Source organism: Ptychodera flava, chromosome 12 (assembly GCF_041260155.1).
Source record: "Ptychodera flava strain L36383 chromosome 12, AS_Pfla_20210202, whole genome shotgun sequence".
Classification (NCBI taxonomy): domain Eukaryota; kingdom Metazoa; phylum Hemichordata; class Enteropneusta; family Ptychoderidae; genus Ptychodera; species Ptychodera flava.
The window spans coordinates 18444238-18466955 of record NC_091939.1 but is presented as its reverse complement, the minus strand read 5'-3'; the positions used below and the strand labels follow the sequence as shown (position 1 = coordinate 18466955).

The following is a 22718-nucleotide window of genomic DNA, read 5'->3' as shown; positions in this document are numbered from 1 at the left end:
CAAAGTCTCTGATGACATTCTTCTACCATATCTCGTTCAACTTTTCAATTTAATTTTTGATTCTGGCTGCTTTCCAGAAGGTTGGTCGTTGGGGGTAATAGTTCCTTTTCACAAAGCAGGGGATACAAATAATGTGAATAACTATAGAGGCATTACGCTGTTAAGTAATCATTTTTTAGTAAACTTTTTGCTATTGTTCTGAATGAAAGGCTCACTAAATGGGGTGAGATTGAAGGAAAACTTTCTGAATGTCAAACTGGTTTTAAGAAAAATTTCTCTACTATCCACAACATTTTTGCCCTGTACTCTATTATACAGAAATACTTAAGCAGGCGTAGGGGAAGATTCTATTGTGTTTTTGTCGATTTTGCGAAAGCGTTTGATACTATCAACCATACGCTTCTATTCATGTCACTTTTGCAGAGTGGTGTACAGGGAAAAATGTTAACTATTCTTAAAAGCATGTATAAGGATGTAAAGTCTTGTGTTCGAGTAGGCCGTCATCATACAGACAACTTTGATTGTAAAATGGGAGTAAGACAGGGCTGCATTCTAAGTCCGTTTTATTTGCTATATTTATAATGAACTGCAGACTATGGTTGAAAACGCAGGGTATATGGGAATTCAGATAACATAAGAATTGAAAGATGTTTTTCTTTTATTGTATGCAGATGACATTACACTATTTGCAGATACTGTACTAGGCTTGCAGAGACTTTTGAATGTCCTAGTCTGTTTGCGGATAAATGTAAAATGACTGTGAATCTCTCCAAAACAAAAATCATCGCTTTCAGAAATGGCGGTAAACTTAAGAAAATAGAACAGTGGTTTTACAAGGGAGTGAAAGTTGAAGTTGTATCTTTTTATAAATATTTAGGAATTGTATTCTCGAGTCGTAATGTTTGGTATAAGGCTACACAAACTCTTGCAGACCAAGCAAAGAAGGCTATTTTTACTGTTAACCGTTTCACTAGGAAATTTGGAGAACTGTCCTGTAACCTGTATTTTAAAGTATTTGATGTTATGATCCTTCCAATTTTGTTATATGGCTCAGAAGTTTGGGGATATCAAATGTACACCTGTATAGAGAGAGTTCATTATAATTACTGTAAACGTTATTTGGGTGTAAAAAGGAGTACTCCCAATGTTGCTGTGATTGCTGAGCTTGGGAGAATGCCAGTCTTTATTTCTACATTTACTCGTTGTATAAATGGTGGTTAAAACTTCTGACCATGCCAGATAGTCGAATTGCAAAACATTCATACTTGATGTTACTAAGAGAAGATGATAGAGGTAAAATAAACTGGGTAACGCATATTAGAGAAATGCTGAACAGATATGGTTTTGGTCATGCATGGATCAACCAAGGTGTTGGAAACGAGCGTAATTTTATTTTTACTTTTACACAAAGAATGAAAGATAGCTGGCAACAAGAATGGTGGGGGGAAATGTCCAGCATGAGTCGATTGAATTTACTTTGTCAGATTAAGTTTCGTCCGAATTTTGAAAGTTATATATCAGCTGTCACAGTAAATAAATACCGTAAAGCATTGTCACAGATACGATGTTCCAGTCACCAGCTTGCTATTGAATCAGGTCGTAGTAGGGGTCTCGATCGCACAGAGCGACTCTGCGAAATTTGTCATGAAGGTCTTGTTGAGGACGAATTTCATTTTCTTTTCGAATGTCCACTCTTTCAAAATTTGAGAGAGAAGTTTTTGCCATGTTGGGCGAATGAAAATCGAAGACAACAAACTCTCATACGGCTTTTTACTACTAAAGATAGCAAAATTCTTTGTAATTTAGGGAAGTTTATTTATAAAGCATTTGAACTAAGGAAAGAAGCTATGGAAGTGTAAGATCAGTACTTTTCTTTTCCTCTTTTCCTTACATTGTAATACATTTATTTGGTGTAATCATGATATGTAATATTTCTTTGTCATATATTCCAAGCAATGGGCCGGTGGCCTGTAAGCTAATAAAGTATAATAATAATCATAGATAGATATATATATTATATATATATATATATATATATATATATATATATATATATATATATATATATATATATATATATATATATATATATATATATATTACAATAACAATGTTCTTCCGGCAATGTCTTTCTGCCGGCGTGACATCTGTCGCATATATGGGATCTTGTCGGCTGTGATCATCTATTAATCTAGTACGTGGCTATAAAACTCGAGAATTGCTTTGATATTTCTGACTTCATGAACATCAATTTGTGCAATCGCTGTGTGACTACAATCAGTACTACTTGGGCTTTAACAATTTCCACGAGCATTTCCGTTTCTACAGCCTGCAGGGGGTGGGCTGATGCGGGGAAATAACAGACACAAAAATTTTATTTAATTTACTTAATTTAATTTACTTTATTTTCATCAACATCTTCGCCTCTTCAAATAAAAATGTCATCATTAAACAGAAAATCATTATTACCTAAAAAGTGGTCATTCGAACTCCATTTCAAGTCCACTGTCTCCAATCCACTTCTTGTAAACTTGATCGAACTCTTCATTCTGTGCTACGGTAAAATACTCCTTCCAGCCGCCAACTTTACCTGGGTACATGGAGAAACGTCAGAAATCAGAGTAACTGACCAATAATTTTCGTTCTTATTCTGCGAAATTATTCGGATAAATGTTCTACTTGCCCATGTAAAATTATCACTGGACTGCAATGCTTCTGTCACTCCTTCGACGAATTTAATTTGACCAGCCAGACTACACTTACTTGTTGAGCAAAACACTTCACCCAAAATTTTCAAAGACCTTCAAATTTATAATCTAAGGCTTGTATAAATGAATGTACGGCGATAGCAAGGTCATGCTTCCTGTTATGCAAGTTTATGCTTCCTTTTGTTACTTACATAATGGTTTACTTTCAAAAGACTATACTAACGTTGCGCAGTACTCGATGTGTGTGCTCTGTAAAAAGTTGTTTGTCGTCTACTGTATTCTTTTTTCAGAAGAAAGCGTTGAAGAATTTAATAATTACCTTTCCTGACAAAGGGGCGTTTTGGAGGGATCAACTTTCCAATAATCGATAAGAAAACAGTCGCCTCTTTCTTCAGGATTATTCTTCATATATTCAAAGGAACAAAGTTTCACTATATTGTCAATGTGCTCATCCGAGAGATGATCCTGTTCTAGGAATGCTGCTATTTCCCTGACACAGTTTCTCAGATCCTAAAATTCAGAGAGAACATCAACAATGACAATGATTATCATGAAACAACAACAACAACAGCACCACCACCACCACCACTGCTGCTACTACTACTACTACTACTACTACTACTACTACTACTACTACTACTACTACTACTACTACTACTACTACTACTACCACGATTGGAACTAATTTGGGATGATTGGATCTTCATATTTTTCAAATTTCTCAATAATGTTAGGTTTGCTATGGCTGAATTTAACAATATTACAAATTACTCATGAAAACAAGTGTATAACATAAAAAGTAAAGCAGATGCGCTTACATTTGCAGATGAAACATACATTACTTCACCATCCAATTATCCCAAATTAGTTCCAATCGTGTTTACTGCTACTACTAGTGTAAACAGTTGAGCTTCAGAAAAAGTATTCCCAAGGTGCACACCTACCTTTAATAGTATTTCTTCAACAAATCTCGCAGCAGTAATACTCATTTACGATGAATGGAGACAGCTGATATTGAAATAAAAACTTGGAGCAGGATATGTTTATTTTATGTTTTTTTTTTTATGTTTTCGGTAAACAAGTGGGCAATAAACGCTAATAGTCTAAGCGCGTAGACTTGTTCACCTAACAGGCGTGTTTAGATACGTGAAACCAATTGCCGTGTTGTTATTTAGGTGGTCTTGCCAAACAAAAGTAGGAGAACGTAACTTATTACAAAATGTGGACCAGAAAGTAAACTTGAGTTAATTCCCAAGTATCCTTCCGATAATTGACTACACGATACTTTTTAATTGTTGGTGTCCGGAAATCTGATTATTGCTACTCACCTTCACCATATCTTCATACTTCATGAAAAGTACATTAGGGTTATTGCGTCTCTCCCACCATGGAATTACATGGCTGCCCCAGTCGCCACCATACGCTTTTGTTTGTTGAAAAATGAAAATCTTATCAGGCTAGGTACGATATGTTTCTTACCCTGCGTACCACACAAATGATAACATGTTTTTATTTATGTTATTTATTGTTGTTTCTCGTAACACACGTTGAAACTACGGACATGGACATATTAAAAAAAAGCAGAATATTTGCATGGATTTAAAATATTGACTCGAGGGAAATTGACAACGACAGGTTTCGAAACTGTTCCAAACAGTTCCTGTTCCAAACTTTTCCAAACTGTACAGTGATTGCATGTGATCCCACAGCTAGTGGCGTTTTCTGCCAAGCTTAACGCTAATTCTTTTTGAGTAAGCGTACAAAAGGCTGACGCAGCTTATCTATACCTCCGCGCACGAGAATAAGAAACAATTTTTCTTTTGACCTTGATGTAAGATACCCCATATTGAACTCTTTCACTACTAAACTTCAGTATATTCATCGTTTTCAACAAGACGACTGGTTCTGCATACACATGATACAGGAACATGGGGAAGAAAGGATTAGAGAATTACAGCTTACAAGCAAAATGTGTGGAAAAGCTATCTTTGTTTCTCAGTTATCCTTTTTATAGTCAACACTTATGTGGTATTTAAGTAGTTTATTCATTGAGGCATAGTTAATGATTGTGCAGTTTGCATCTCACAAAACATCCGTTTTTGTGAGAAATATATAGAGATGTCGCATAGTGGTCCATTAGGGACCTTGGATAATTAAAAGATACGCACGGTGAGTGCGTTTGGCCTCAACCCCCTCCCCAACCCCCATTCTTAAACGAAAGTTTGAAAGTGCGAAAATCCAACCAAGCCTCATTCTGCATAAGCATATCTACAATCGGTAATTGATGTCGCTATGAAATCACGCATACGCTGCTAATTCCAATTCCTCTCCATCCCCGGCATACCCTTTCTAAAATCAATCTTTGTTCAGCGCCAACTCGGCAATGACGCAATCAACAGAATGGTGTGAATTGAAACAGTATATCCAAAATCATTGTTACGTTATTTAACTCGTGCGCTGAGCCACATGTATGTCAAAGGATTGCTGATGTAGTGCCAGTTCTGAACTGGCCTGGTACACGCCAAATAATGATCATAGTGCGATATTTTGCGAGACAAAAAAACGTGTAGTGGGATGTTAGATATAATACGTGTAGTGCGATTTTTGCGCACGGTAATCGAAATACAACCCCCTACCCAACACAGAACTTGCGTTTACCATGCGCGTGTTTTAATTATATACGGCCCCTAATGGAATGGATCATTTGATATTCTTGGGGTTTGAAGATTTGGTGGGAAAAGATTAAAAAGTTGCCTTTGAGAAAAATCCAGCCAGAGGTGATAGCAAAAATAGAAATGATTGCAAGCACTGTCATTACTTTTCAATTCTATCATGCTAATCATGCAAACCTATCGTGCAACATTAATGTTTTCGAACCTTAAGTGTCTAAAATGTCTAAGGTGTATGCCGTTTGAGGTTATCAACAGGAATCGAATTCTATTATGCCAATTGATCTAACAATGCATTAGGTGGGTATGTAACATAATAGGTCTGCACGATTGGCATGATAGAATTTGACTTACATTGAGAACTTAAAATGGCATTTTAGACTCGTTAGGTCCGTTCACGTTTACACAATAGGTTTACACTATTTGCATGATTGAATTTGACTTCAAATCGTAAACCGATATATACACTATATACATTTTATACACGATATGTCAAAGTCTATCATCAGTGTCATGCAAATCGTGCACACCTATCTTTTTACGTGCCGACCTAACGTGTGCGGACCTAAAGTGTCTAATGTCTAGCGTGTATGTCATTTTGTAGGTTCTCACCATAGGCCTAAGTCTAATTCTATCATGCCAATCGTGCACACCTATCGTGTAATATGCCGACCTATCGTGTACGGAGCTGACACTTTAGGTGGGCATGTTACATAATAGGTCTGCCCGATTTGCATGATGGAAAATGACTTATGGTTTGAACCTAAAATGACATACACGTTAGACATTTTAGACACGTTAGGTCCGTACACGTTAGGTCGGCATATTGCACGATAGGTTTGCACATTTTACATTTAAGAGTTCGAGCTGTAGTCAGACCCTAAATTATACAGGCCTACACGATAGGCACTTTAGGCACGTTAGCTCCAATCTAATATGTCGAACATGCACGACTAAAATGTAAAAATGTCTAAAATGAAAATTCAGACTTCTGGCCATGGATGTTATCTCTTACATAAAATTGAAATAAGAGACGCATGGATTGTAAAGTGTGACTCGTTCTACTCACATCACAGGGACATTAGATTGTTTATCTCCACAAGATGGTCTGGTAGTTTTTACCAGTTTTTTTACTATTTAATTTCAGTAACGAATTCATCAGAGAGATCCTTTGTTTTAAGCAATCTACATCCTCTAATTTAATGTCATCTCTCCTGTGCTCACATAGAATACTACTTGTTATTTTTTAAATATGCAGTTGTTAACCAGTGACAAGTAATTGATTCGAGAACCGCATATAAAAAAGCTGGTAAGGGGTGGACCATTTGATATCCTGGGGGGGCTTGGAAGATTTGGGGAAAAAAAAGATGCCGGGTGGAGTTGCTCGAAAAAAAAAATCTGGCTTTAAGTGGCTGATGGAAAAACAATTATGGACCATTGCGACTCGGAAAAAAAAATCTTGGCAATTGTTCGATGCACACTGCAGCATCAATAAAAATCAAGCAGCAGCTCTGGAGTTTTATAAAGCATAAACCATTTCAAGCTTGAGGAACAATAACTGAATATGAACAATTGTACAGTATACATGACCTTCTGATTAGAGGAAGTATGCTGAAATTGAAATTGCTCACCAGTGTTTTCCAGAAATGTGTAAATCTGAATGTATGGATTTTGTCAAAATACCACAAGAAGAGAGACAGCCTGCAAACATTTTACTATTATCGTTTGCGTATAGAAAACTCATAACAATGAAAAAATGCGTAGAGACTCAATCCAATGCTTAATATTATTACGCATTGGATCGACTCTCTACACATTTTTTCATTGTTATGAGTTTTCTATATACGCATGTTTTATTTGTAAATGCGAACACTGTTATAGTGAATTATCTTACCAATGTTTTTCTTAACAAAAATGAGTTTGATGGTTTAGGGGAAACTACTATGTGGTAATGAAGAATGGGAAATGGGCAATGAAATGAGCAGACAGCGGGTGATTTAAGATTAAATGTTACATCTTCACTGCAAATAAAACCATAAGTGTGTCATAAATAATACAAACAAAACAAAATCATGTTTGTTTGTTTTGTTGTATGTGAGCCACGTCTAAGACACACAACAAAAGTACTGTTTCAGTCTTTAAATGTCACCTCAGATGCCACCAGAGAAAACCATTTCCACTCCAAAATTTCATTTTTCGCCTTGCGAGAGGGGGGACACCCCCCTCTCGCGCTCTCCCCCCCTCGTTCGCTACGCTCACTCGCAGCTCAGTCGCTTCGCTCCCTCGCAGTCCACCCGTCTACTTTCTTAAATTACCCAGCTACTTTCAATGTAAGGACAACACTGACAAGTAAATGCCATAAAAGTACATGATTTTACAAATATGTTTTTGTAAAGTGAATCAAAAATGTACATGTATTTACATATCTTTATGTAGTTTCTTGAACGGCATCTTGTTACTGGGTGTGAAAAACCAAGCAAACAAACATTGCACCGAAACTTGGTAAAAAAAAAATATATCTCGAAGAAGGAAAGTGAAAAAAAAAGTTGCCAGCATATGCCCTGTAGAAAAAAAATAATTCATGGTGAAGCACGTGGGAAAAAAAATAATGGCTCTCCACCAATCTTCCAAGCCCCCCCCCCCAGGATATCAAATGGTCCACCCCTAATCACGGGGAAAAAAATTGCATTGCTTCCACATGTGGAAAAAATGATGCAGGACAGACGATAGGGAAAAATTTGCTGCCACAGTGGCGGGGGTGGGGGGCATTGCCGCCATACCCATTTTTTCCAGCCCCCCCCCCAAAAAAAACCCAACAAACTCAAATGGTTTTCCTCTAATCGTATGGATCATTGGATGTAAGCAAAGGCATATTCAGCTAGCGTGGTCTATGATTTCCTTCCAATATTTTTATCAAGTCCACAATTCCCTAAATTTGGTAAATGGTTAAAACTGCAGCCTTACCGGACTTGGGGTACGTGATTAGGAAGACATCGCTAGGCCTTACTTCAAAACTTTGAAGGGCATCGAGAATGGTTGCTGGTACAAACCAAGGCATAGTGTGTCCAGTTCGTTGATACACATGAGTATCATGCCGTGTTCTCGGCACACGATTTCTGTAAAGTTCTTCTGTTTTCGACATGGTTTTACAACGGTACTGGCTTTTCCATGTAAAAGTCAATACAGGTGAGCAGATATGTACTGGTAAAATGCACTGCCAAACACCCGGAACACCGGGTGTAATACATTCCAGCGCGTTTGACCTCAGTTAACCCAAAAATCACGTGACCACGACCTCTCAACTCATTTGCATGGACGACCGTGCCGGCATATAAAACATCCATTGACCCTGATAACACAAAACTGAGGGAGGAGTGTTAATCCCGTAGGGGGCTTCGAACAATATTGGAAAAACAAGAGTCCAAGAACTTACCTATCGAAAACAATATGAAGATGCAGCTTGTACGAAATACGAAAATATTGCAGGCACACAAGAAGTGAATAATGATGCATAGCAAGTTAGCTCCGTCATTATTTTTTTAATTTTCGGTGCGCCCTTCTATCCCCCATTTTCAAAATATTGGATTACACAGCATTTGGCAGCAGACCTAAGGCTCGTTTTACATGAATATTAAAACTCCCACTTTCATTCTGTTGTATGTGTACCCAGTTGTTTTCAGTTTAACATTAACTTGTTTTCTTTTTGTGTTTCGGCTACAATTTCGCTCCCTTACTCTATTACAAGAATGTCCTTTTCGTTCATGTCCCTTTCGTTTAAAATGCACTTCAAGTCTACTTTCTCACATCAATCTTTTGTAGACTTGATCATACTGACTTTTTTTAAATTCAATTCTTCCGAGTGAGATATTCCGTTCAACCGACAACTTGCTGTTTGAAAACACGGAAAACTGTGATGTAAACACTGCCCCTCACTTCAAATTATCTAACAAACGTGGAAGATTCTTCAATGTTTTACCATGAAAAAAGACGAAAAGTTGCCACTTTAGTCATTTGATATCAAAGCGGTACCCTATGTGTATATATGTATGTGGATGAATAGATGGATGGAGGATTGATCGATAGAAGGCACAGTGCTATAAATTACCCACAATTCTGTTCGATTTGTAGCAGTGCATATTGATTTTTAGCTCATGTGTTCACACACGTGAGCTATTGTCGCAACGATCTGTGCGTCTTTGTATCTGTCTGTTGGCGCGATATCGCAAGAACAGCTTATGGGATCAGAATCAAATCTGGTACATACATTTTTGTTTGACAATGGCAAGAACTGATTAGTTTTTGGTGGGTTGATATAAATGTTGCATGACAGCAAGACAGACAGCCAGACAGACAGACGACAGATAGATAGATAGATAAATAGATAGACAGACAGGCGGACAGACAGACGGATAGATAGATAGATAGATAGATAGATAGATAGATCACTATTACCACAATTCAGTGTAAAATGTTAATGTGCAGGGACTCTAAGTCTCCAAGTCTTGTAAGATGAGCTGTGGAGCAGTTAAAATGTGAGAATAAACTCTTATCAGTATAAACCCGTTTGAAACAGTATTTCATGCGGATTGATTCAAAATGTATTTGTCAATGGGGAGCGATACATCCAAGAGAGGTTCCTGATGTCATAGGTGTTTTGTACACAGAAAAAAAGGAACTGCAATTTTTTTTTGGTATTGAAGAGACCTAAACAATGTCATCCCAAAATTGGCTGAGATGACATATCTCACTCTGGTCGTTGGAACTCTTTCTAACAGAATTCCCTGTCTAATGAGAGACAATTCATTGAAAGCCATGGAGTTTAGACAGCAATTAGTATTAAACTCTGATATCGACATTTCAGTAAACTCTATTTGAGGGAACCATCAAGAGATAAAGGGTAGATGAAATAGAATAGTTATAAAGAATATTTTTGATGTAATCTATCGTTTCCATACATTTCCATTCAGTTCACTGAAGTATCTTAGCCTCCTACTTGCAAGGACTTTGAGATCTATACTTACGATTTCCGACCCTGATGGATGTTTCGTTATGGCATCCTGTGTTATCCTTAACAGTCGTAACTATCTCGCTTTTAAATGTGTCTTTAAATCTCCATCCAACTTGTAGATATCGATCGTGAAATCTTTACCGGCCACGTGGTTCAGCCTCGTGCGTTTCCGATTCCAGAACTTCACAGCTTTATTATAAAGATATCTTAGCTCTTTATTTATCTTTTAAAGAACATACATCGCTAACTTCAACTTCTATTGCATATTCCAAATAAAATTTTCACAAAAACAGAAGTATAAACTTGTATGATTTGGTTAACTATATTTTGTGAAAACTTGTCCAGGGTTTTGTTGCCTCTAATCTTTCACATCTTGAACTTGAAGTGAACCACTTTAGTTAAAACTCAATTTCAAGTCCGCCATCCGATCAATCGTTTGTAAACTTGATCAAAACATTGTTCTGTTTTTCATTGAAATACTCCTTCCCGCTACCAACTGAATTAGCCTGTGTGTAAAACAGGAATCGAATCAGAAGACTGTTCTTACACTAATTGCGTACAGAAATAAATAAACAAATAAACAAACATAAAGATATATATATATATATATATATATATATATATATATATATATATATATATATATATATATATATATATATATATATATATATATATATATATATATATATATATATATATATATATTAATAACATTGTCTTTCCAGCAATGTCTTTCTGCTGGCGTGACATCTGTCGCATATATCGGATTTTGTCGGGTGTGATCATCTGTTAAACTAGTACGCGGCTAATAAAACTCGAAAGTTGCTTTAATATTTCTGACTTCATGAACATCAATTTGTGCAATCGCTGTGTGACTACAATCAGTACTACTTGGGCTTTAACAATTTCCACGAGCATTTCCGTTTCTACAGCCTGTAGGGGATGGGCTGACGCAGGGAAATAACAGACACAAAAAAATTATTTAATTTACTTAATTTAATTTACTTAACTTTCATCAACATTTTCGCCTTTTCAAATAAAAATGTCATCATTAAACAGAAAATCATTATTACCTAAAAAGTGGTCATTCAAACTCCATTTCAAGTCCACTCTCTCCAATCCACTTCTTGTAAACTTGATCAAACTCTTCATTCTGTGCTACGGTAAAATACTCCTTCCAGCCGCCAACTTTACCTGGGTACATGGAGAAACGTCAGAAATAAGAGTAACTGACCAATAATTTTTTTTCGTTCTTATTCTGCGAAATTATTCAGATAAATGTTCTACCCGCCCATGTAAAATATCGCTGGACTGCAATGCTTCTGTCACTTTTTCAACAAATTTAATTTGAGCAGCCAGACTACACTTACTTGTTGAGCACAACACTTTACCCGACATTTTCAAAGACCTTCAAATTTATAATCTTTTATAAATGAATGTACGGCGATAGCAAGTTTATGCTTCCTTTAATGCTGCATGATGCAATATTGCGAAGACAGCGCAAACATGGATTCTTATCTTTAGTTACTTACATAATGGCTTACTTTCTACAGATTATACTAACGTTGCATAGTACTGAATGTGTATGCTCTGTAGAAAGTAGTTAGTCGTCTACTGTATTCTCTTTTGAGAAGAAAGCGTTGAAGAATTTAATAATTACCTTTTCTGACAAAGGGGCTTTTGGAGGGATCAACTTTCCAATAATCGATAAGGAAACGGTCGCCTCTATCTTCAGGATTATTCTTCATATATTCAAAGGAACAAAGTTTCACTATCTTGTCAATTTGCTCATCCGAGAGATGATCCTGTTCTAGGAATGCTGCTATTTCCCTGACACATTTTCTCAGATCCTGAAATTCAAAGAGACATTGATTAATAAGTCACCATCATACAGTGTTGTATTCTCTATCTTGTCATTCTACTTTAGAAAGGGTGGTCAAAATACAATACTACTACCAGCTCGTTCTTGTACTCAAGATCTGAGTCGAAGAATAATGTTGTGTTTGTGAAACATCAACAATGACAATGATTATTATGAAACAACAACAACAGCACCACCACCACCACCCCCACTACTACTACTACTACTACTACTACTACTACTACTACTACCACGATTGGAACTAATTTGGGATAATTGGATCTTCATATTTTTCAAATTTCTCAATAATGTTAGATTTGCTATGGCTGAATTCAACAAAATTAGGTGTGTATAACATAAAAAGTAAAGCAGATGCGCTTACATTTGCAGATGAAACAGACATTACTTCACTATCCAATTATCCCAAATTAGTTCCAATCGTGTTTACTGCTACTACTAGTGTAAACAGTTGAGCTTCAGAAAAAAGTATTCCCAAGGTGCACACCTAACTTATTTCTTCAACAAATCTCGCAGCAGTAATACTCATTTACGATGAATGGAGACAGTTGATATTTAAATAAAAGCTTGGAGCAGGATATGTTTATTTTATGTTTTTTTTATGTTTTCGGTAAACAAGTGGGCAATAAACGCTAATAGTCTAAGCGCGTAGACTTGTTCACCTAACAGGCGTGTTTAGATACGTGAAACCATTTGCCGTGTTGTTATTTAGGTGGTCTTGCCAAACAAAAGTAGGAGAACGTAACTTATTACAAAATGTGGACCAGAAAGTAAACTTGAGTTAATTCCCAAGTATCCTTCCGATAATTCACTACACGATACTTTTTAATTGTTGGTGTCCGGAAATCTGATTATTGCTACTCACCTTCACCATATCTTCATACTTCATGAAAAGTACATTAGGGTTATTGCGTCTCTCCCACCATGGAATTACATGGCTGCCCCAGTCGCCACCATACGCTTTTGTTAGTTGAAAAATGAAAATGTTATCAGGCTAGGTACGATATGTTTCTTACCCTGCGTACCACACAAATGATAACATGTTTTTATCATATACCCATGCCCATATTGCTACATCCTAGTGACGTTCACCGTAAAATATCAGCCGTGATATTTCACGGTAAACGTCGAGATGTGCACGATGAACGTCATCAGTTTTAGAGTTTTCCCGAACTACATTAGCAATTTGTTGGTAAACAACGTAAACAACAAAATGGCTGCCGCTCCCCGCCTGCGAAGCGATGTCGCCGACGTAAAAACTTGAAGGGCTTCGAGGAACACGGGTAATTTCTGGTTGCATAAATACGGAAATATCATGTTGAGTCTTGAAATGTTTTCCCATGGTATTTTTTTGGTCAAGTTCTAGCAAACATACTGCCGTTCGCTCGGCGCCGGTGATCTGCGACCTACCCTACCTGCGATCTACTCTTCCACTTATGAATAATTAATTTGATTTATGCAAATATTGCTACTTATGCATGACAGCGAGTTCTATTCAGACTACACTGCTTATTTCAAAATGGAGTCTGGTAAATACGAAAATGTAATGGGAGAAAGGTGGTTTTAACGATCGCTCAATCACAGAGAGGTTATGCTTACGGATGTGATGAACTTCTTGTCCATGTTTAGTAACCTTTCCAATGTTAGAAAGGAGAAGAATTGTATTATTTTAGGCCGTGGCGCCTGTCAATAGACAGAATCCGGCTATTGACAGGCGCCTGTCAATAGATAAAAGTTGGCTATTGACACGCGGGAGGTTTCTGTACACGGTCTCCCCCGAACAGGTAGCGAGCGCGTGGCGTGACAGCGATGTCGCGCACGCGACGACTGTAGACATGGCAACTCTAAGGTACCGTCCAGTTTTTACGGCCGGGGGGCCCGGCAAAATCCAGGGGGGGGGGGTCATCATAATTTTGGAATCCGCAAAGGGGGGGTCATCGCTTTTTCACTGGTAGGAAAGGGGGGGTCACCACATTTTCAAAAACATAATACCAACAATAAAGTTTACTTTATGCCATGGCCTGATCAACCCTCTTTACTGGCGGGCCGCCTTCGGCGGCCCACTACAATAAATATACATTATGTATTACCCATGACCCTCTTAACGGGCAGACGCCATTGGTGGCCCACTCCAATTAGGTTTACTTCATGCAATGGCCATGATTGACCCTGTTTACCGGCGGGCCGCCTGTGGCGGCCCACTACAATAAATTGACTTTATGTAATACCCCACGGCAATCTTACCGTAAAATTCCCAATTGAAGCCGCGGCTTGTATTAGAAACATTTTTGAGGGACCCCTGGGATCACGCACTGAATAATGGTAATGGCCGCGCGCCTTCAGCGGCCCTGTCCAGTAAAGTCTACTTTATGCAATAGCCATGATCGACCCTCTTTACCGGCGTGCCACCTTTGGTGGCCCACTAGATTAAAGTTGACTTTATGTAATGGCCCATGACCCTCTTAACCGGAGGGCTGCCTTTGGCGAACTACTCTAATAAAGTTTACTTTATACAATGTCCATGGACATGAGTTGTCTATGGAAATGAAGTTAAAAATTGCCTTACAGTCGTCCTAATTAACAGATGTTTCAATGGATGTGGCTGAGAAGTTTGTGCACTGGCATCGAATAAAGTGCGCCGCGTACCGGAGTTCAAATCCAAACCATGCGGGTAAATTTGACATATGGGTTTTTTTTTTATTTTTCAGGGGGGGGGTCATCAATTTTTTTCGTCTGACAAAGGGGGGGTCATCTTTTTTTCACAAAAAATGCAGGGGGGTCTATATTTTTTTGAACAACGGTGACAAGATTTTGTCGGCCCCCCCCCCCAGCCCGTAAAAACTGATCGCTCCCTAAGAATAAACTAACAAAATGGCGTCCTCTCCGCGCGAGCTCCGTGCCTTACGACGATCGAAATCAGGATAGATTTAAAGCTGAGCACAGTTTTTGATCGGTCACAGTTGTAATAGCATATCACACTTTAAAATATTCCTTCTATATTACGATTTTTGTATCCCGGTGTCTTTCTTTGGGTTTCATTGAGATACGGACGACTGCGTCCGACGGACGACTGCGTCAGACACTCGACTTCGTCTCGTGTCTAACGCAGCACAAATGACACTCATGCTGATACGACACAGCAACAGTCGATATTGGGTAATAACCTCTAATTATTTATGTTATTTATTGTTGTTTCTCGTAACACACGTTGAAACTACGGACATGGACATATTAAAAAAAAGCAATATTTGCATGGATTTGAAATATTGACTCCAGGTAAATTGACAACGACAGGTTCGCTTTTCCAAACTGTACAGTGATTGCATGTGATCATATAGCCAGTGGCGTTTTCTGCCAAGCTTAACGCTAATTCTTTTTGAGTAAGCGTACAAAAGGCTGACGCAGCTTATCTACACCTACGCGCGCGAGAATGAGAAACAATTTTTCTTTTGACCGTGATGTAAGATACCCCATATTGAACTCTTTCACTACTAAACTTCAGTAGGCCTATATTCATCGTTTTCAACAACACGACTGGAACATGATACAAGGGCACGGGGAAGAAAGGATTAAAGAATTACAGCTTACAAGCAAAATGTGTGGAAAAGCTATCCTTGTTTCTCGGTTATCCATTTTATAGTCAACACTAATGTGGTATTTAGGCCTAAGTAGTTTATTCATTGAGGCATATAGTTCAAGTGATTGTGCACAGTTTGCATCTCACAAAACATCGGTTTTTGTAAGAAATATATACACGGAGATGACGCATAGTGGTCCTTTAGGGGTCGTGGATAATCAAAACGTACACACGGTAAACGCAACTGAGTGCGTTTGGCCTCAACCCCCTCCCCCACCCCAACCCTAAACGAAAGTTTGGAAGTGCGAAAATCCAACCAAGCCTCATTCTGTATAAGCATATCTACAATCGGTAATTGATGTCGCTATGAAATCACGCATACGCTACCAATTCCAATTCCACTCCATCCCCGGCATACCCTTTCTAAAATCAATCTTTGTTCAGCGCCAACTCGGCAATGACGCAATCAACAGAATGGTGTGAATTGAAACAGTATATCCAAAATCATTGTTACGTTATTTAACTCGTGCGCTGAGCCACATGTATGTCAAAGGATTGCTGGTGTAGCGCCAGTTCTGCACTGGCCTGGTACACGCCAAATAATCATATTTTGCGATGCACAAAAACGTGTAGTGGAATGTTAGATGTAATACGTTTAGTGCGATTTTTGCGCACGGTAATCGAAATACAACCCCCTACCCAGCACAGAACTTGCGTTTACCATGCGCATTTTTAATTACCTACGGCCCCTAATGGAATGGATCATTTGATATTCTTGGGCTTTGAAGATTGGGGGACGGGAAGATTTTAAAAAGTTGCCTTTGAGAAAAATCCAGCCAGAGGTGATAGTAAAAATAGAAATGATTGCAAGCACTGTCATTACTTTTCAATTTTCAACGCAACCTTCGGCTGCCCCATTTTCAAATATTGATTGCATATTTTCCCAGTAGACCTTGATCATATTGTATCTCATACTTCGCCACTTTTTTACATGTGCCAGGTTTTCAATTTGATATTTTTACTAGTTTTAATTTCTTTATTGTGCTTCTCCTACAGTGTCTCTTCCTTACTCAATCTTGACGGGTGTAGCATGCTAGCAGGGTACGCTTACCCATTCCGGACACCTGGTACCACCACTTATATAGTGGTTCAAGATTGTACTACCGATTTTGTCAGTGATCTTATGTTTCTTTGTGTGTTTGTTTTTACTGTTTATTGGACCTGGTAATTTATTTGCCTTGAATGATAATGATTGCTGGAATCGATTTGATGTCATATCCTTACTCACTAAAACATGTTGGAATACTCACTATTCAGGTACATTTCTTATTCATCAGGGGTTTCGCATGCCAAATATTGAATATTTCCATGACGCTTCATTTTAAATTTCATGCAAATTTTAGAGCAATATTCGCAATTTCATTAGACAAAGCTAGATAAGGTCTATGGTATTTGTCATTAAAAAGACCTACTTGAATGTCGTAATATTATAAGATGATTGGTTTTGCCTTTCAAATCATGTTAAGGGATACAACTTTAGATAGTTGCACGAGAAGCCGCATCCACATTCCTGACATTAAGCCCATGTAAAACATAAACCATTGGAACCAATGAATTTTAAATTCTTTGTTGTGTAGACATTTACAGAAGCTGCATTGTACAAGTTAAAAGAAACATTCAAAGTGGAGCAACCCTCTCCATATTCAAAGCCCCTCCTCCAGGATATAGAATGTAACATAGCCCATTAAAGAAGTCACTGCGACCTTTTATCCCAGCGAGATCCATTTCAAAATGACAATGCATGTCAAACTCAGATAAGCTTACAAGAGCTTAGCCATAACAAACACAACTGTGGTAATAATTGTAAACAATCGAAGGTAACTACATTGTAATTTAACATTTTGAAAAAATAAAAGTGATTGCTTACCCATGTTTTTACTGAGAAACACCGACAGATAGTCTTCCCATTTGTATGGTATTTGCTGAGGGCTAGTCATGTAATGATGGTAGTAGGAGACAGCCGCGTCTTTAGGATTTCGGGCAATGTATACCACCTTGAATAGATAAAGACATTTAAGGGTTTCATTTAAACGTCTCCATAAATATGCTGACATTAATCTTAGTCAGTAACGGTAGAAGCTAAACTTATTCGGAGGATAGAAGGCAAAGGATTTGGCATAGACCTCCCACACTATGAAATGAATGTTTGATATTGAAAGAGGTAAAATGTTGCAATGCATTGGCAATGTGGATACACCGTGTTCACTGAAAATTTGCAAATAAGCAATTTACCAGACCACATGTTCATAACATGCGTAAAATGTTCGCCAAGGACCACTGATCCAGTTATCAAGTTATTGCATATTAGCTGTTGTAAAATATTTAAGACGATTAACGATGTCTGCACGGATGGGAAAATTGATTCAAAATGTATACCTTTACTGGTTTTTCGAACACTTGTGGAGGTAAGAGAGATGGTATCAGGTGTGTTGGGATGAACCTTCGACCATTTGTCTGTTCTAACTTCTTGTACCATGGTTCATCGTCTTCATTTATATGAAATTCAGGATATCCTGACCTCATACTAAAGGGAATATCGGTATCAATCAGCTCCTCGTTGGCGTCATTCATTACTAATGTGATGATCTTTCTTGTCCACCTTGTTCCTATAACCCATAACCAAAGACAATAGCATGGAGATTTAAGTTGGGGAAATGATTTTACACTGGATGATCCACCGAAATTCCGGCATACCTAAACTGGCTAATTTCCTTATTTTAGGTTATTTGGTTGTATGATGGCCTATATTCATCGAAATCTCTCATTTCGAGGACACAAACTAAATTTTCGTGGACACAACTTTTAACATCCTTCCTAGAACTTATACGTAAGAGAAACAGATAATGTAATTAGGGGAAAGCGACTCTTCACATCAGTCTTAATTTTGTTGTTTGCATTTGTTTCTGTTGGCAGTTTTGTGGCCAGATATGCAATGGCGAGACGTAGCTGCAGCCTTGTATATCTCTTTGGCGCTACCTTTCGAAACCTGTGAGCAGTTTCTTCTACTGTCGCCGGAAATTCATTTCAACAACGTGCATGGACTGATTGATCGATTGGAGAAAGACTAGTGGATCAGTTTATTGATTTGGAGTCTCATGAAGCTCAGTGCACGTTGGTGGCCTCTGTTGAATATTTGTTGAGTGAGAATTTAAGTGGTTTGTGTTGAAGGAAAAAGAGATACACATTAAAAAGTAGACTTTAAATGCGTCCACGTAGTCACTGTGTGTTTTTCAATAATGTGTTTTGTACCTATCTTTTTATAAAATAATTTCGATAAAGGGTATTTGCAAATTTCCTATGCCTCCCTCGTCATAATGATACATCTAGCATCAATGTACCGTTATTCATAATTTGTATTTTTTTTAAGTGCATGTTTTTGATACAAATTCAATTTGTTCTAGATATCCTCATTTCATGAATTTTTATATTTCTGTGATCCTCATGGTATGTAAGTCATGGTTGCTCAACCCTATTAGTCTATTCGGTCCCTTTAGCGGTGGACCATTTGATATCCTGGGGCTGGGGAGCTTTGAAGATTTCAAGAAAGAAAAACATTTAGAGAGGTTGACTTTTTAAAAAAAATCCAGTAAGGTCTTTAATTGAAATTTTCGTCCGATTTTATTATATCTTTAATGTACAGCATGCCCGCCATTTTTATAATATCGGCGAGCCCTTTGGGCGCCTTATTTTCATAACGTCTTTCATTTTCAGCGCACCTTTTGGTTATGATATGACTTCTGTGCATTTCATGTCATTAATACCTTGGCTTTATTTGAGATTTTGAAATGTAAAAGAAAGTGGTTTTTCACAACTAAAAGTGTTGAGATAGTGGCTATTCTAAAGTCTTGGTATGCGGTGATGGAAAAAGTACAGAGAAAGATACGTGTAAAAAGACAAAGAATAGACATGTTGATGAGATTTGATGATGGCAAATGTAGTAATACATTACATTGCTGTTGTAAAGATTTCTGCAAAATTTTGCCGAGGCAAAATCAGAAAAACCATATGCTTGTAGAATTTGGGGATGGTCTTGTGGAGAGACATATACGTGGTAAAAGATACGGCATTTTAAGCTGAAGGTGATGTATATAAATATTTAATTGCTAAAGTTATTTATCTATAGTTACATGATAAGTTACTGCAAAGGTATAAATTGTGGAAATTGAAAATAGTAGACCATTTTGAGTGCGAAGCATGTCATAAAAAGACAGTTGTGAGCATTTGCTGTTTGAGTGTGTCACTACGATGCGTTTCTGGCAAAAAGTAAATGAAATTACAAATATGGTTTGGAAAGCAAACTTTAAAATACTTTGGAAACATTTGGTTATGGTTATATGTTAGATTTTGATAGTTTAATGAGATGAATATATTTATAAATATAGCTACCTTTGAAAAAGAAGAGTGAATACATAAAACAGGTGATACAGTACTTTCTGTGAAATACTTTTGTGAATGTAGTATTTTTGTTGTATTTTTTTTTGGTTCGTTGTTGTTTTTCTTTCTTTTCCAAATAGACTTGACTTCTGAAAGGTATGTAGAGTTTAAAGTCAGAAAACATCAGAAATTAATTCCAAAGTGTTAAACTTAGGAATATTGAGAGACGAATAAAAGCGTTTTTCAATTATAAAAAAAATAATGCAGTAGGCCTAAGGGATGCTTCTATTTTCTCTCCAACTTTCCAGCATTGTGAAGCAGATGCTGTTTCCCTAGAGTTCCATGTAGAGTGTGTGCTGGTTTACATTTCTTTCCTTATCCAGTTTTTTCATATGAAGAAAAGCATATATTGGCATTTCAGCGTGCACACAGACATTATTTTGAGAGGGGAAGTGAACATAAAGATGCCAGAATTCACACAGTTGAAACAAGTAATTCCAGGTGAAGCCGGGGAAAAATGTTTCATAGGCAATCTTCCGAGCCCCGCCCCAATGTATCGGTTCACCCCGTAATTAATATCAAAGAAAAAATGACATTCTCATATGATGGCTTATCACGCGCTTGTAGAATTTAGTACAAAATGAAGCTGTAGATCAGAAGGGTTTTGGAAATATGAATGTAAAAATAACAAACAAATGGTAAGTCATATCATGATTAATCTACATGTTCGCGACATCGTTCTTTTCAGATTTACTAACACATAATATTTTTATGGGTCCAGTTTAGATGATATGATTGAGGCACAGAGGAGAAGAACCTGTAAGAAAAGGATGGAAACATCTCAGGTCCTTTTGATCTCATACAAAACGAGCTCGATGAGCATTTCTACCATCGTGACTGTTACCAGAGTTTTACGATGAACCTCAAACGTTTGACGACTAGCGGTGAACAATCATCAGAAACTAGTACACCACGCCACAACTCAGACATCAGCATCTTGAGGAGACGGGGTATAGAGAGTGCATATTTTGGAATAAACAAGGTCGTAACAAAGTAAAAGCTAAAGATTCATGGACGACAGAGAAAATTTCAAAGTTTTGGTATGCTTGCCTGGGGAATGTTCTTGATTCTGGAGAAATGAAGTTGAAGGTAGAATAAGTCTGTGCCTTTGTATAAAATATTATAAAAATAGTAGAAAGTGAGCAACCAGCTGAAAGTTAGTCGAGGAGACCTTTACCGCATATCATTTGCATCTCATTGTCGGTTACATGGACTGTGTTTGGCGGCTTTTAACTATACTTGGCGGTGACTATGTAGAACACACAAACCGCAAACAAGGAAATCATGATCCATGTGTGGAGTCGCTGGATCACTTGGTTATTACACTCGATGTTGTTGAATGCTGTCAATAGACCTGAGGGCGAACATCCTTACTGTTGTGTTCACTCTCTCGCTTCCTCGTTAGCAAAGGTAGTGTTTTACTAGCTGCCTTGTTCCCAGTAGCATTGTTTAATTATCTACTTCGCATGAAAAGAGGGCAAAGGTGAAAGGTCAAACCAATGGAGGCGAGGCCATGCCGCGCCATAGTCTAGTTTATATGTAGTTTATACCAACAAAACCGTGTATAGCGTTTTGACAAGAGCTGATGTGTTGCTCAATACTGGTCGAAAGAAAGCTGAGGTGATGATCAAACATGGCACCTTTCCAACACAGGTCACGATGCTCAATTGTGTGGATGTAAGCAAAGGCATAAAAGTCAGCAGACATGGTCTATGGTTCCCTTCCTATATTTGTATCAATCCCACAATTCCTCAAATTTGGTAAATGGTTAAAACTGCAGCCTTACCTGACTTTGGGTACGTGATTAGGAAGACATCGCTAGGCCTTACTTCAAAACTTTGAAGGGCATCGAGAATGGTTGCTGGTACAAACCAAGGCATAGTGTGTCCAGTTCGTTGATACACATGAACATCATGCCGTGTTCTCGGCACACGATTTCTGTAAAGTTCTTCTGTTTTCGACATGGTTTTACAACGGTACTGGATTTTGCAGTGCAATAGTCGATACAGGTGAGCATATATGTATTTGAAAAATGCACTGCCAAATCGGAACACCAGCCTGAAGTGAACTGAGAATTCTCCTGCGCGTTTGACCTCAGTTAACCCAAAAATCACGTGACGACGACTTACTTAACTGTTTGCATGGATCGTGTCGAAAGTAACCAGCATGCCAAACTTGCATTGACGCCGATAGAAAACGCAAACACTGAGAGGAACCGTTTGATACCCCGTAGGACGATATTGGAAAAACAAGAGCCCTAGAAGTTGCCTGTAGAAAACAAAATTAGCTCCAGCTTGTTAGAAAGATGAACAGATTGCAGGCACATAAGGGACTGGTCAGTTTCTTCGGCCTGGGGGGGGGGGTGTGGATTATTTTTTGC

General features: G+C 37.8%; 1 protein-coding gene across 1 annotated transcript; it reads right to left on the bottom strand.

The window, feature by feature from the left end:
• Window positions 1–10575: 10575 nt before the first annotated feature.
• LOC139145266 (sulfotransferase 1B1-like) lies at window positions 10576–22452 on the bottom strand. The gene is made up of 7 exons (XM_070716309.1): window positions 22125–22452; window positions 18281–18510; window positions 17772–17898; window positions 13133–13227; window positions 12049–12238; window positions 11462–11582; window positions 10576–10891 (listed from the first exon to the last, which is right to left on the bottom strand). The coding sequence occupies exons 1-6, from the start codon at window positions 22300–22302 to the stop codon at window positions 11473–11475; spliced, it is 930 nt and encodes a 309-aa protein (XP_070572410.1). The 5' UTR covers window positions 22303–22452; the 3' UTR covers window positions 10576–10891; window positions 11462–11472.
• Between the last annotated feature and the right edge of the window lie 266 nt (window positions 22453–22718).